The sequence below is a fragment of the Saccopteryx leptura genome, chromosome 2 (assembly GCF_036850995.1).
Source record: "Saccopteryx leptura isolate mSacLep1 chromosome 2, mSacLep1_pri_phased_curated, whole genome shotgun sequence".
Lineage (NCBI taxonomy): Eukaryota > Metazoa > Chordata > Mammalia > Chiroptera > Emballonuridae > Saccopteryx > Saccopteryx leptura.
In genome coordinates, this window is record NC_089504.1 from 9241053 (window position 1) to 9257490 (window position 16438).

General features: G+C 54.2%; 1 protein-coding gene across 7 annotated transcripts in view; it reads right to left on the reverse strand.

The window, feature by feature from the left end:
- The window catches only part of MVB12B (multivesicular body subunit 12B), a 162420-nt gene that overhangs the window by 21246 nt on the left and 124736 nt on the right, over nt 1–16438 (reverse strand). For all 7 annotated transcript variants that reach the window (XM_066367145.1, XM_066367149.1, XM_066367147.1 and 4 more), the window contains exons 8-9: nt 2945–3000; nt 540–599 (exon numbers count right to left, since the gene is read on the reverse strand). In XM_066367145.1, coding sequence (XP_066223242.1) covers nt 540–599; nt 2945–3000 — 116 coding nt within the window. The remainder of the gene's footprint in view (nt 1–539; nt 600–2944; nt 3001–16438) is intronic.

The window sequence follows — 16438 nt, forward strand, 5'->3', positions numbered from 1 at the left end:
CCCCGTGTGCTTCCCTTAGCTCAGCTCTCTCTTGAGTCGCCGCACGCACCCCTGCCTTGGATTTCTTTCTTTTTATTAGGAAAAACAACTGAACGATTTAGAACCAGGCCACCAAATGGGGTCTGGCTTACCACGTACAGTGGAGTGTGTCCCGACTCTCTGAATCACACAGAGGCTGGGACGTGTCCCAAACCCCCTACTGGCGGCATGTCATAAAGCAGAAGGGGGCAGAAGAGTCGACTCCACGCCCACCCCCCAACCTCCACCTTCTTTAAGCTGAGACATTAATAAATATAATAATAAAGCAATTGATTTTTCCATCTGTCCCTTAGAACCTTCTGACTTAGAGAAGACAAGGAGGTACTGGTCGTATCTGACCTGAAGTAATAAACACATTGAAAGTGAGCTTTTTGCAGGCAGTCAAGTTGAGTGGAATGGAGTGTCTGTCTCAGAAGGGCAGCCCACACCTGGGACCACTGACAGGACAGACCCCGGCTGAGTGAGCGATGGTCCGGGCCCTCTTCCCCGTCCTCACTTACCTCTTTCTCAATTTCCGCCAGAGATTTGATGGTGATTCCCAGCAGATCAAAGGGCTGCATCTGAAAATATGAAGTCATCTTTTTCAAGGGCTGGAAAACGCTCCTCACATTGGCTTTCACGCATAACAGCGTGAAACTCAAACCACCCTTTCCACGCAAACCCGTCGGGGTGACCCTGCGGTGATTAGGGAAGGTACGTGGACCAGGAGCACACTTCCAGAACACCCGCTGTCCTTGGGGTTGGTCCCTCCTGCTAGAGACCCTGCTTAGTCATCTTCTTCCGCACCCAGGAGGGCCAGGCTGTCCTGAATGACAGTGACTGTCACCAGGAACTTCCCTGTCGCTCCGTTCCCTGCCCATGTGAAGAGCTGGTTTGCTCTCTTCCTGCAGCTGTGGGGCTGGGGCTGCCCAGGCGTCACCAGAGGTGGCTCTGACTGCGGTCTCCAAGTGGGGAATGGCCTGGGGGGTCCCAGGAGTCAGACAGCAAACCTCCTATCCAGGACTCCCAGGCATCCAGGGAAGGAGCTGAGGGGGAAGGGTGTCTAGGTCTTTGAAAATGCAGGTGAATTAAATACCTGTCCATCAATGATCATTTGCGAAATCAATGGTGGTGAGTATAATACTGCATTTTGATGGGTATTTCTGTAAGTTCCTTCAGATGGGGACCTTTTTACTTAAAAATGCTGGCTTTTCCCACAGGGCACTGGCCCAGCCTCCACAGCCCAGGCCAGCAGCCAGCAGCAGGGGATGAGCAAGTGACACCCGAGAGTCTCCTGCAGAACCCCGGGCCTTCACGGTTCTGAACTGCAGCCCGGACGCGGGGTGGAGCCCGAGCCGGGCCAGCGGGGGGTCTCCTGTAAGGCCAGGGAGAAGGGGCCAGTTTCTGAGGCCAAGGGCCCAGATTCAAAACCAGCGGCGCGTCCTCATTAAGCAGGCAGGTTAAATCACTTCATCATTTCCTCTCCTGTTAAAAAGCAGCGTGGGCGGCCCCCTGGCCTGGCTGCGGGGGAGGACTAAATGAGAACAGCGCAGGGAAGCCCTTGGCACCGGGTTTGGCCCGAGCCTGCGTGGCCCGAGCACTTGCTGAGTCGGCAGCGCCCCCGAGCAGCACATTAGTGAGGGCGATCTTGGGACAGGGCCACCAAATTAGGCACTCAGCTCCCGGGGCCGCACTGCCGGTAGCCAGGAAACAGTTTGGCTCTCGCCTGCTGCCAGCCCGAGTGGTGCGAGCGCGGGGCTGCGTGCCCGAGCTGCCCAGGATCCAGCAGAGGTCCAGCTGTTGTATCATTAGGCCCTAACTGCCCCACTAAACTTTCCCGACTGGAGCTGGTGCGCAGGACAGAACAGCCTCGCGGAGGGAGCTGGCAGGAGAGGCGCCAGCGTCTCCATGGCAACGCGGCCAAGTGGAGTCGGCTGAAGTTACTCATGCTCCGCATGTCACGTCAGGAGCATTTTTCAAGATTAAGCTGCTTACCAGAAGGGTTCAGAGGAGGCCTATTATATTTCATGAAAATGGAAACTACAGAGCAGGTCAAATCGCAAGCCGGGTGGTTTTACGCTGGATCCAAGAAAAACACTGGAGGGTTCTTTAGCTGGTGCCCAAACCAGGGCCTTCACGTTTATTAGCTGCTCAAAGTAAACTTCTTCAGAAAGGATAAAAAAAACCCCAGAAACAAGTCTATTGAGCCAGCATGGGCCGGGCCACCGCCATCCTGGGGGGCAGGCACCATCTGAGACCAGGGGCGCCAGGCGGGGTCCTACAGTGTCCCAACGCCCTGTGTGGTGGGCGCCTCTCGGGGTCTGAGTGGTGGCCTTGAGGTCCAACCAACTTATTCAGTGCCTCTGTCACCAAAGATGGCTCGGGGCTGGCTCGGGCCTCCATCTGCTCACATGCATCGTGGGAAACCCACCACCAGGAGACTGCACACAGGGCCAGCCCAGCCACACGGGGCCTCCCAGTCAGAGCAGAGAGCGCGGTTCGCTCAGAGTGAGATGCAGCAGCTAACACAGAAACCTGAAGCTGCCTCCTTCTGGAGGGCACCTTCACTGCTAAATGAAAAAAGAACAAAATTTAAGCTGAACTTGGAAACCAAATGAAGTTCAGTCCAACTAACCATCACACCGGAAACAAAAAGGCTCGGCTGCGTCTGAGTTCGCTAGACTCTCTCGCTCCCTCTGCTTCCAAACATTCTCGTACCTACCACGGGTGGCTCTAGCTGAAGGGCTCAGGGGCCTCGGCTGCTTCCAGCACACAGCAGCCTGTCGCTGGCTGCAGGGATACTCCAGCAGAAATCATTCTAATGGGGGCAGGGTGTGAGGGCCACCAGGAGACCCCACATGCCGCTGGGAGGAGGGAGCTCAGGCTGGGGGTGATGGAAGGGAAGGGAAACCATGCAAAAACTTACACTTTCTGGGACACAAGAAAACTTCTCTGATATCATAAAAGGCACACCATCCATTGCTGCAAAAGAAGAAAAAAAGAGAAAATGGCACTATAGACACCATCCATGTTCAGTAATTGAGACATCGACATACACAATACAAGCCAGTTGGTGGCTGGATCCAGCTGACCTGCACGCAGGTGAGTGGGGCATGCGACAGGTACCGTCCTGCTCCTGGGAACACACCTGCCCAGGATATGGAAGGCGGATGCTCCGCACATCCCCTGAAGAGCAGGCAGTTGTGTGGATGAGAGCTGTGGGAGCAGGGAAGGTCCCAGTGCCCACCCTGGAAGCAGTAGGAGTCATGGAGGGGCTGCCACAGGACAGAGGGGAGCGAGCTGCGCTCGTGAGGAGGGCGGCAGGGGTGCCTCAGACATCCTCTCGGCTGAGAGTATCACATCCCAGGCTGTCGGGCTCATGGGAGAGGTCTAGGTTGGAGGAAAGAGTGATTTTGGGGTCGGAGAGACTGGGTTTGAATCCTGGCCGTGGCTTTGGACGAGTTTAAGTTATATTTCAAAGGAGGACACACGGCCTGCAGTAGAGGTGGGTGTGAGCTGGCGGTGTGGGCAGCACCCGCCCAGCGCCCAGCACAGAGCAGCTGCGGGGCTGCACCGCCGGCTTTGTGACCTCGGCCTCCGTCCCGGGCCTCCCGGGCTGACTCAAGGCTTGCCAACCTGCTCAGTTTTTTTTTGTTTTTTTTTTGTTTTTTTTTGTTTTTTTTTTTTTTTTTCCATTTTTCTGAAGCTGGAAACAGGGAGAGACAGTCAGACAGACTCCCGCATGCGCCCGACCGGGATCCACCCGGCACGCCCACCAGGGGGCGGCGCTCCGCCCACCAGGGGGCGATGCTCTGCCCATCCTGGGCGTCGCCATATTGCGACCAGAGCCACTCTAGCGCCTGGGGCAGAGGCCGAGGAGCCATCCCCAGCGCCCGGGCCATCCTTGCTCCAATGGAGCCTTGGCTGCGGGAGGGGAAGAGAGAGACAGAGAGGAAAGCGCGGCGGAGGGGTGGAGAAGCAAATGGGCGCTTCTCCTATGTGCCCTGGCCGGGAATCGAACCCGGGTCCTCCGCACGCTAGGCCGACGCTCTACCGCTGAGCCAACCGGCCAGGGCTCCAACCTGCTCAGTTTTAACAGGACACAAGAGAAAGGGTAAGGACAGATCTCCAAACACAAACAGGGAGGGGGGGCTGGTGTACAGGAGTGGGTGCATGCGTGTGTGTGCGTGTGTGTGTGGGTGGGTGCATGCATGTGCGTGTGCGTGAGTGGTGCCCTCTACCCACTGTGTCCCCATGTCATTGCCATCAAAGTCACATGGGGAAAACCACGACCCGGCACTGCCTCTGCTGGCATGTTCCCTCCCAGGACAAGTGCACTTTGTGAGTTACAGTGTCAGGGGAGGACTGAAACGTGTCAGTGCCGGACACCGTGGCACGGTGACCAGGTCACATCTGACAGAATGGGACGCGGGGTATACCCTGTGTGAAGCTTGCAGCCCAAGGAGAGTCCTGGGGCCTGGCTTCTGGGTCAGGGCCCAGCACGGTCGGGAGTGGGCGGAGGCAGGCCCCCCTCACTGGTCCCAGCCACTTGGGCCGGGACCTGTAGCCCAGCAGTCGGCATGGGGACCTCACCCCGAGGGTAGACTGGTTTTCTGGTAAATTGTGGTTTTGGGAAGAAATGAAGTGACAGAACAAAGGCGTGGTGAGTCATTTTCCTGGGAAATGTGCCCTTTGCTTCCCCCAGTATCTGAAATGGGGACCTCTCTGGTATACATGTGGCAGGCAATTTTGTCTTAGTCCTCAGAAAGAAGAGTCACAGGTGCAGAAAGAAGAAGGGCAGCAGAAAAAGGAAATAAAAGTTAAGAAATCTGGGACAAATCCTCTCTGATCAGCCATATGAGCTAATGGTTCATAATCTATTTTCAGGGAAGAAAAAAATGGAAACTTTCTCGGGTAAGTCCAAAGAAAAAGAACCCACACAGCTGGCCCAGCAGCTGCACCGGACACCTCCTCCTTTCTTGGGAAGGCTGCTGTCTAAAGCGTGGCCACCGGCCCGTACAGACACCTGCAGTCGTCCCTCACAGGGGGCCCCCCCGCGAGCTGCCCTGACTGCCGGACGCGGATTGGCTAAGGGCTGTGCACACTGCCACACTTCCCCAGGAAGGAGGGGGAAAGCCCCAAGTCCTCTTATACAGTATGTCACACTCAGCCATGCCAGTGGATCTCAGCACCCACGAGTGCATGCTCATTTACCACTAGAAACCCAGTGAGCAGCCACCGTGACTTCCAGAGAGGGGCAGGACCAGGTCCCACTGAGAAGAGGCCGTGCTTCCTTCCCGGCTCCTGCACTGTCTGCCCAACGTGGATATGCCGACCCCACGGTGCTGTGACTTCCTACCCCTTCCTTAGCCACGGAGAAAGGTGAGCGTGTGGCACTTGCATTTCCAATCCCTTCACAGATCGGGGATCACAGGCTCAGAGAACTCAAAGTCTGCCGAGGTCACACAGGTAGCAAGCAGGGATCCCAAAGTCCCTTAAGTATCCGTGGGATTTCTGAACACAAATCTACTTCTTTCACACCAGGGCCCTTCAAGGCTTTGACCACCACTGTCATGACCCCATCTCCTGGGGGCCCTTCTCTAAGTTCTTCTGATCAGGCCCGGGGCCAGGAAGTGCCTGTGTGCTTGCACAGTCCGAACTCAGACCCACCGCCACCTCCCCGTACCCACTTTTCCGTGGCTTTCTCTCTCACCCTTACCGCGCCACCACCCCCCTGGCTACTCCAGGGCCAGCACTAGAAGCCACAGCCTACTTTACCCCTCCTTTAAATTCCCAAAGCCCACTGTTGTCACCCGGCACGGCCGTGTCACTCTGCTCTCTGTACACCTATCTGTGCACACACGCCTTTCCCGGCATCCCTCTGCCTCCTAGACCAACGGCAGGGCCCAGGGCAGGCCTCCCACATGCCCGATGGCACTGTGCTCAGGAAGCATGCCCTCTGACTGCCCGGGCACAGATTGTAGACAGCACATCTTCAGTACACAGGACCAAGCTGAGAACCCGATCACCCCTTTCCTAGGGATTCTGCCTTTGGTGTTTTAAAGACCGTATTAGTGTTTGGGGGTTCCTATTCATATATGGAGACAAACTCCTTCTCCCTGGTCAAGGTTGTTTCTATCTAAATGTCAACATATGTTGTGAGAACACTCTTATGTACACATGTATCATATTATATATAATACAAAAAACTTTTACATAGATAAATATATACTGTATCATATCTATTTTATATTATACTTATGTAATATGCAATGTATATTTTTATATATCTATTACACATGTGTATACATATATGTACATACATTTACAGCATTTTCAAAGGCCCATTTGTAGCTTCTAAATGAGGCCAAAGGAAGCAGATCGCGCCCCCCAGAGGGCCTTCCCACCGTCCATCCCTTCCAGGGTGACGTCCCTGCTCCCACACCTGGAGAACCCGGGAGGGGGGGACAGTTGTTGGGCTGAGCAAGGGCTAACCCCCCAGGTGAGCAATTATGGTGCTTGGCCAAGGCACGCCTCCTGGTTCTCATGTAGGTTCAACTGCCATTTCTTCACAGAGCCCGGAGGAGGCTGAGGACAGAAGGCCAGCAGCGGTGCCCCTGGGGGATCACCCGAAGGCAGCTGTGTGGGGAGCAGCGAGGGTATCTGGGGCGATGCCCCTGTGGGGTCACCCGAAGGCAGCTGTGTGGGGAGCAGCGAGGGTATCTGGGGCGATACCCCTGTGGGGTCACCCGAAGGCAGCTGTGTGGGGAGCAGCGAGGGTATCTGGGGCGATACCCCTGTGGGGTCACCCGAAGGCAGCTGTGTGGGGAGCAGCGAGGGTATCTGGGGCGGTGCCCCTGTGGGGTCACCCGAAGGCAGCTGTGTGGGGAGCAGCGAGGGTATCTGGGGCGATACCCCTGTGGGGTCACCCGAAGGCAGCTGTGTGGGGAGCAGCGAGGGTATCTGGGGCGGTGCCCCTGTGGGGTCACCCGAAGGCAGCTGTGTGGGGAGCAGAGAGGGTATCTGGGGCGATACCCCTGTGGGATCACCCGAAGGCAGCTGTGTGGGGAGCAGCGAGGGTATCTGGGGCGACACCCCTGTGGGGTCACCCGAAGGCAGCTGTGTGGGGAGCAGCGAGGGTATCTGGGGCGATACCCCTGTGGGGTCACCCGAAGGCAGCTGTGTGGGGAGCAGAGAGGGTATCTGGGGCGATACCCCTGTGGGGTCACCCGAAGGCAGCTGTGTGGGGAGCAGCGAGGGTATCTGGGGCGGTGCCCCTGTGGGGTCACCCGAAGGCAGCTGTGTGGGGAGCAGCGAGGGTATCTGGGGCGATACCCCTGTGGGGTCACCCGAAGGCAGCTGTGTGGGGAGCAGCGAGGGTATCTGGGGCGGTGCCCCTGTGGGGTCACCCGAAGGCAGCTGTGTGGGGAGCAGCGAGGGTATCTGGGGCGATACCCCTGTGGGGTCACCCGAAGGCAGCTGTGTGGGGAGCAGCGAGGGTATCTGGGGCGGTGCCCCTGTGGGGTCACCCGAAGGCAGCTGTGTGGGGAGCAGCGAGGGTATCTGGGGCGGTGCCCCTGTGGGGTCACCCGAAGGCAGCTGTGTGGGGAGCAGCGAGGGTATCTGGGGCGGTGCCCCTGTGGGGTCACCCGAAGGCAGCTGTGTGGGGAGCAGCGAGGGTATCTGGGGCGGTGCCCCTGTGGGATCACCCGAAGGCAGCTGTGTGGGGAGCAGCGAGGGTATCTGGGGCGATACCCCTGTGGGGTCACCCGAAGGCAGCTGTGTGGGGAGCAGCGAGGGTATCTGGGACAATTCCCACTTTATCTTAGCGTTCATGATCGAAAGGCAGGCTCAGCCAGATGCTCTTCATATTCACTGAGCAAACAAGCTCAGAGAAAGACAGCGGGTCCACAGGCTCCTGTGGGTGGGAATCTGAGAACGGGGCCCACTCACGGGGAACGGCGCTTTCATCCAGTCCTCAAGAGCCAGGGAAGGTTTGCTAGACAGATAATCTGCCGGCCAACAATTTATGCAAAAAATCGAATATGTCAAAGATTATGATAGGCTCAAAGAACGTGGATTTTAGCAAAGCATTTGACAAAATATCTCGTGTTTCCCATGAGGATAAGGATAGGACAGATAAGGACGGCTGGACAGTGTTAGGGTAGGGGAATCCCTAACTGGTCCGACTACATGCCCAAGTGGCTGAGTAGTAGACTGATGTTGACTTTGAGCGACCTCTCTGTAGGTTGCCCAATTACTTCGATGAAGATGGGCAGAGTATGCTTTTCTAATATGTGGCTGTTGAGGGGCCAGGGAGGACAGTCTACAAACTGGTAATAGAGAGAAATCCAATAAAGATCTCAAAAAGTTGGGCTAAACAGAACGGATGGAATTGACTAAAGGTCCACGTTAAACCCCGTACTTGAGGTCCAAAACTCAGCCGTATTAGATGGAAGGAAAGAGATGTGGAGTAACAGCAGAAGATACAGAGATTTGTGTGTAGTTGAATAATGCGATTTCACCATTCAAGAAGGGGGCAGGAGGCTACTGTAAGGCACGGGCTACAGCCCTGCTGGGGTTCAGTGCTGGGACTGAGCCTTGTTGGGCAGCTTCCCAGGAGGCCCAGGAGGCCGAGGGCCCTGAAGCCAGACCACACGAGGCAAGGAGAGGAAGCCATCAGGCCGGATGCTCTAAAAAAGCATAATCCAGTCCATTTTGGTTCCTTGTTGTCCCCACCTGGGACTCCAGAGCCCAGCGCTGTGCCAGCACATGGGGGGTTCAGCAAGATGAGGGCTCTGGTCTGGTAGGAGAGGACTTGAGAGAGGGGGGAGGGCTCCGAGGGGAGAGCTGCCCTCCTCTGGGGAGGACGTGAGAAAGGGCCAGCAGAGCTGGATGCCGAGGGGCCAGCAGGCGGCCACGTGCTGGGGAGCTGGGAGCTGGGGAGGCATTTTGTGTGTTGGGTACAAAGCTGATCTGTGGGACTGCTAAATCCCCTTCTAATTCCGTAACATTCATTTCTACTCTCCTTATCTGGGCAGCCTTTCCATATTTTAAAATATCTAGAGGTTTGCCAAACATAATTCTTCAAATCAACAGCACAGGTTTTCTTGTGTTCCAAAAGTGTGTTCATAAATCACCTCCACCCTGGCTGCTCGTGGGGGAGCCATGTCCCTACCTTCCCTCCCTTCTCTCTTCCCTAGGAGAGCCAGTGCTTTGTCCTCACTGCTCTTACACCAGGACTGACACTCGTTCGAGCATCGTCTATTGCCAAGTCCTCCTCAGAGTGACACTCAACAGGGCAGCTGGAGCGAGAGCCACGAGTGAGAAGTTCCTGCTCTTACAGAGCACCATCGGGGGCTGCATCTTCATCCCCAGCCTGCTTGCCCAGTTGGCCTGGGGTCTGTATGGTGGTTCTCATGTAGACATGGCCTTACCAGTCAGTGGTCACGACCCAGAAGCAGGGACAGAGCCTGTCCTTTCCTCTTGGGGGCCAGAGCGGCATTCCTGGGGCACAAGCAGTACCCTGGACCCCTGCAAGCTCAGAGGGAACGCAGCCTCCCTCCTAGCCCCGTGGCACACAAGAGAGGGAAGGAAAGGAAACCCACACGGACTGACCACAGACTAGGTAGTGACTGCATGACATAGCCCTCAGCACAATCACATGCAAGTTATACTTAGGGAAACTGAGGCTCAGAGGAGTTATGCAGCGTGAGGGAGCCAGGATTCGAGCCCAGAGTCCAGCGTGATGTGGAAGGTGGGGGTGGGGGCGGGGGTGAGGGGGAGGACATGCTGGGGGTGGTCAACTGACCTAGGCCTCCACTCCAACTCTGCAGGTGGCAGATGTGTGGCCCAGCAGGCCGCATCGACTCCCTGAACCTCAGTGATCCTGTCCGTAACGGGGTTAGCGCGGCACTCTCTCGGGGGGCTGCCGTGGGGCAGAGGGCGAAAGGAAACGTCGACAGGCAGGTTTTCTTTCAGTCCCAGGACTAAACCACTGTTTCCCTCTTTTCCCTTTTAAAATTTTCTTTTTGGTGGCAGTTTTAACAAAACGCTGATCCACTGGCACGGAGCACAACCTACAGCAGATGAAAGCAAGGAAGAGCCGCAGGCTCCATGGCACAATTAGCATTCTCCCAAACAAACGAGCTTCAGCAGAGCTGTAATTAAGCAGGCCTGTAATTAAGTATATGCCCTTTATCATAACGATCATGCTTAAAAGTGGCATGACGCACGGAACTCTGTTATTAATGCTGTAATCCCAAACTGAAGTGCGAGGACGTGGAAATCAGCGTGTCAGGCCTGTCACCGGAGTGTTTGTAAAATACATTAAAGAAGAAAACCAGGAAACAATGAGCTCATTCAACTGGTCCTTTCACAGCCAGGCACGGCGCATCCAGAGAACTGCCAATGCTTACAGAATCTGCATGTCCTAAACAAACAGAGCTCCCATCTGCTACTGTACGAATACCACCCCGTTTTACAGAAGGAAAGAGTGATGGCGGGTGACTTTTTTCCCCCAACTGACCTCAACCCCTGCCTTTGCTGTTCCTGGGGGGGGAAGTCCGGTGCGCACGCTGTATTTTGTTGGACGCACATTGGACTCGTGCTGTGCATATAGCCCCGCCACGATCCGCGGAACTCTCCTGGCTACGGCGTAGGGTTATAGCCCCAGCATCCTCCTTCACATGAGAACTATTAATAGAATTTTACCTGCCAAGGCAGTCCCGCAGAGCCGTCCCGGGATTTTCCCCTCCACACACCCCTGGATTTCTGCAGGCTCAATCCAAATCCACTGCTGACCCACTCCCAGGGGCTCCGGACCCAGGGCCACACCATCACTCACAGTTGTGGAGACTCACAGTTGCTCCAATCCCTTTCCTCGCTGACATCTTAACAAAAATATATTCCAACTAACACATGCATTAATTTCAACACGCATGGCAGAGTCACAAAATGATGTGGTAGAAAACGTAAAAATTAAAAAATAAAAGACTCCATTACCAGCATCTAGAATGATTGTTATCTGCTTACAGTTGCCACATGGTGTTAAGTGAACTTGAGTCATGGCGCTCAGAAGTACTTGCAGAGACAGCCGTGAACAACGCGCCACCGGCAGGCAGTCATCCCCAGAACCCACTGAGCGCGGTGGGGCGGTGGGCGGCCTCGCACCCGTGTGCCTGCTCCGCTCCGGGCTGTAGACAGTCGGCCTTTGCCATTTGTATAGGAACAACGCCAACAACTCAAGATCTCAGGGCCATTTCTCAAAACTCATTTGCAAACCAAAACACCAAGCACAGTTGTGCGTTCTTGGTGATTTCACTTGGGGGATATTTCTTGGAAGATGTTTGTAGAGGCCTCCAGAGCTGTCTACTCAGTGACATTCCAATTGAGTTTACACAAGGCCAACCAACTTCCTTCTAGATCCCCAAGGTAATTTGTTCTGCCATGTTATTCATAAGCCAAACAGAGTGATTTATCAGCCATGTCGAGAGCCTCCTGAGTCTCGCCCATGGGAGGCGTCCCCCGGGGGGGAAGGAGTGGGTGCCGGAGTCAGACACGCGTGAGCGCAGCCACGGGCTGGCCGTGGGGCTCTGGGCAAGCCACTTAGCCTCTGCGTTTCAGGCTTCCATCTGTCAAAGAAGGGTAATCGTGCCCACTCTGCAGCACCGCGGAGGGGGCCAATGGGCAACCGCGGAAGGCCCGGCACAGCACACAGCAGCTGGGGCTGATTCTCACCAAGCAAGTGGCCAGCGCTCCTTCCAGACATGGATTATAATCAGGTCCTCCCCCATCCCCTGACTTAGGACAAGCATTTCATCTCTGTACCTCTCTTTCCTCAACTGTAGCAGGAAGGAAAGAATACTACCTGGATGGCTGAGACATTTAGAAGAGATAAAAACAGAAAGCCCCAGGTACAAACTAACTGCTCAATAACTGTCATTATTATTTTTACTATGACTGCACTAGAGGGCAATGCTTTTCTAAGGAGGTAGACCTTTTACCTTCTTTTACATAAAAACGTAAGTGCAGCTGCATTACATTATGTGGGCTGCGGGCTGCGGGTCTCAGTCCAAAGGCTTGCTCAGAGGTGGAAGTAAGGCCTGCCCAGGAGGCCGTCAGGGGTGCCCTGGACCACAGCTGTCCCTGGTGTCTGCCCTTTCCAGGGTACAGGGCAAGTCTGATGGTTGGAGCAAGGCCCCAGGTGGGCCCAGGCTGCTTAATGTCCCCTAGAAAAGAACCCCAGAAGCAAAGTGAAGAAAACTGCCCCTGGTGTGAGGTCAGCAGGAAATGCCATGCTGGTAAAGGTGTCCTCACACTACAAACGAATATTCTCTAAGATTCTCTTCGGCATGGGCAATTAGGAAGTCCTCTTCCACCCACATTTCTCGGTCCCCCCATCTGTACACAAAACACCTACCAGTGACTGTCACTTTCATCACGTGGGCCACTCACCACGGCCCCAGTGTCCTGTGGGGAATCTGAGGGCAGTCCCGGAAGGGTGTGGGCTGGGGTAGGGAGCATGGGCTTTGCAGCAGAAGCCCTGCCTCCCATGGGCTTGGTGGTGGTGGGGTCTATTGAGCTGTGGGAGCCAGGAGGGTGGGAGTCCAGAGAGCTGGGCCACAAGCGGCTGCCCATACTCTACGCCCACGAGAAACTCCGCAAACAGGAACAAGAACATCTCACTGCGCTATAGAAGTGCTTTTTAAAACGTTTCAAGTACTTAAAGGCTTGGGGTGGAGACCAACTGCATTTTGCTCAACGTAAAGATAAAAAACCATTGTGTCCCCACCACCGAAGGATGAGGTGGGAACGCCTTCCTACCTGACAGGAGGAAGTCACCTAAGTGCGGGAGCAGAGAGTGTGTCCCAGTGGGACATGAACGGAAGCGACCTGGGCCTGGCAGGGGTTGAGGAGCAATCACTCCACTGGGGAAACGCCACTCCTGGCCAAGACAGTGTACCCACCTCAGAGACCTCTGCGGTCAGCTTCCACATATAGGTCTCTCTCCTTGTACCTTCCCTTCCTTAAACCAGGGGTCCCCAAACTTTTTACACAGGGGGCCAGTTCACTGTCCCTCAGACTGTTGGGAGGGCCACCACATACAGTGCTCCTCTCACTGACCACCAATGAAAGAGGTGCCCCTTCCGGAAGTGCGGTGGGGGCGGATAAATGGCCTCAGGGGGCCGCATGCGGCCAGTAGTTTGGGGACGCCTGCCTTAAACACTTCAACTGTTTCCTGAAGTTTACAGGGTGACGTCTAAATGCCACAGTCCAGGCCCTCACAGGTTGGCTGCAGCCTGGCTTTGTGAACACTTCCCCTCCTCTCCCCCCACACCCTGCTCCCACACCTGAGGACCTAGCTACCCCGACCCACGCCTCCTTTTCTGATCCAGCCGTGCATTTATCTATATGTGATATGCCCCTCTCCTCGCTATGGGCTCAGCCTGGAGAGCCCATTCCCGCTCCGGAAGCCCCGAACTGGCTGAAACGTTACCCCTTTGAGGCATCTCCCAAGCTACCGCTTATCCAATCAGGGGTCCTAGCACTCATCCAATCAGGGGTCCTAGCACTCATCCAATCAGGGGGTCCTAGCACTCATCCAATCAGGGGTCCTACCGCTCATCCAATCAGGGGTCCTAGTGCTCACTGACTCAGCAGTCCGTTCCCCGTCTGGCTCTCATCACATGCCCTGCCGCCCTCCTCCATTGCAGCTCCAGGCTGGCCGAGGGGCCTGCAAGGTAGAGGGGCGTGGCGGCCCGTCTGGAAGAAAGCTGTGTTTTGTAACGTGAAATCTTTAGGATTCTGTGAAAAGGGGACATTCCAACTCCTTTCCTTCTGATTGCATGATCAATGAGTAAACCTCTAACCACTTGTTTACTTGGCCAAGTGCCTGAGCAATGGGGCAGTGGGCAGAAGCACTGTGCACACTGGAAGGGTATAGGCTTGCTACAAATTTCATTAAAGATTCGAAGAGAGACTGTCCATAGGTGAAAAGTGGTATAAAATGTGACATTTTGTTACCACAGCACAGAGAGCTCCTGACCTGTTTTAGCGGGGTCCCCAGGAGCTGGGCAGCCCCAAGTGGAGGCGAGAATGCAGGATGAGATAGCAGCGCTCAGGCCCCACAGGCCCGAGAGAGTGGGGTGGAGCCTGGGCTTCTGCCTGCCTGGGGCTGCCGGGTGATCACGAAGGACCAGTCACAGTGACAGACCTGGGCCAGATCAAGAGGGACCCGCACATAGAGACGAAGTCTGGCAGCCGCCTATACCCAGCTCGGTTTCTGGATGGCCGTCCTGCTTGTGTGCATTTGAACACAAGCAGGCCACGACTCATCAATAAAACTAACACTCTGAAGAGGAAAAAAGCCATTTCTATGTCTCACGTTTCCCTTGCTTTATAGAAAGCTCACGTACTGGACTTCCCAGTTCAAAACCGAAAGCCTGGCACCGGCTGAGGGGGGTGGGCTCCGACGGCCCCCCACAGAGGGTGAGGAATGACAGGGGGCTGCAGATTTCACCACCGTGGTTGGGATGGGAAACACCAGTACACACGCTGGACACACACAGGTAGAATGTGCAAGAAACTTTCTCCCGTGTAAGCGGCTTCTCGTGGAAGCAGAATATCACCCTCTGAAACTCAGCTCTGACGGGCACACTCTCGGGACTGTGGTGATGGGAGGACAAAGGGGCTGCTGATGTCTGACACGACACCGGCTCTGATCTGCAAAGACCAGGGAGGGTGCCTCCTTCACTCTGGCTGCTGTGTCTGTGAGGTTCGCTGCCATAAATTACCCAGATTTCAGATTTAATATTAACCTTTAAAGGGCATGTCACCCAAATGTACTCTCTAAATATTGGTCTTTAGTTTGCTCTGTACGTCTATCAGGAAAAAGAGGCGGGACGCTGCCGCCCGTCCCCGACCGTACCTGTCAAGGGCATCTCCCGCCACCTGACAGTAATTCCAGCCGAACTCAGCGGTCCCACAGATGAACAATTCAGCCATCCACTCACCACACTCTAAGCTTAACCTCAAGACTTAATAATAGAGCCTGCTAATATTCCTCCAGTTCCTAGAGCTGATGAACTTTCAGAGGCAACCTGAGTTGAAATTAACGAGCACAGAGATGACAAAGAATTTTAATCCCAGGTTCTTTTGAACTATCCAGTATAATAAGCACTTGTTCCTTTCCACAATGGGCATATAAAAGAGGAATCTAAGTAATAATTGCTGTAATTATCTTGAAAAATATGCAAAGATTAATGGTGATTATGAAAATCTGTATAATTGTTCCCTGAAATCATCACTGATCAAGTGTCTCTTGAAATGGCCGCTGCCGGCGAACTTTTCACACCGAACTCCGAGTGGGCACGGAGATGTGACACTTCAGCTTTCTTCTTATAAAGATCACCCGGTGTTGATGAACTTCTTTCTCGTCATCCCCAGCACCCTGGCCTGCACTGCCATGCTTTCTACCCGCGCCTGGACAGGGTTCCAGGATGCCCTTAATGGGATGCGTGTGTCATTGTGGTTCAAAGCCCCAAGTTCAACTTGTTATTTATTCAAATAATTAATTACTCTTGTATCCATCGAGCAGTTTGTCATGACACATTAATGACTTGATAGACTTCTATGAACTGGTGAACACAGAACAGCAGAGCGTTTTTATCGTCATTTAATTTTAAAACGATCCTGTGTGAAATTATCTAGTCGTGAGTGATGGGAGCATAAAGAACAGACTCAGCAAAGCCCCTTTTGGATCATTGCTTTATTAATGGTAACGTCAGGGAAATGAAAAATGCTAACATTGTCATATTCCACTGCTGGGTGGAGATGAATGGCTGGGGAGTGGGCGAGGGCCCCAGAGCTCACTGCCAGGAGCACGCAGCCCCTCCCGGTGCCCCTCGGGGTGGGCCCGAGCCCAGCACATCCACGGCTGCAGATCCGCCTCCACGCCCCCCCTCCTTTTGAGGGTGCGGCTCTCATCGTCTATTACTTTGTATGTGTGGTCTTTTATTATTATTATTTTTTTACTTGAATCTTCACTAGTGATATAAAGCACCCTCACGAAAACATTTCGCTTTATTGCTTTGAACATTAAACGTTATTAATCCAATAGAAAAACGTTAAAGATATTGCTGTCACCTTTAAATGTGAAATGATATTAGGTGCTAAAAACCGCTGGGTTAGTAGAAAAGATGTTCCTTTAGCTTCTTTCAAGTCTTGAGATGACTGTGCTGAATTGAGGACAAAATAATGTTTCTACGTGGCTCACAGCCCAACGTCTGCTTGAAAGAGACTTCCTGTTCAGCTCTTCTTTTCTCTCTATATAGTGAAAATTGTTTCTTGATTGTTTTAATTACAAACTTGGGGATCTATACAAACTACATACACCCCAGCAGTGTCATTCACAGACAAC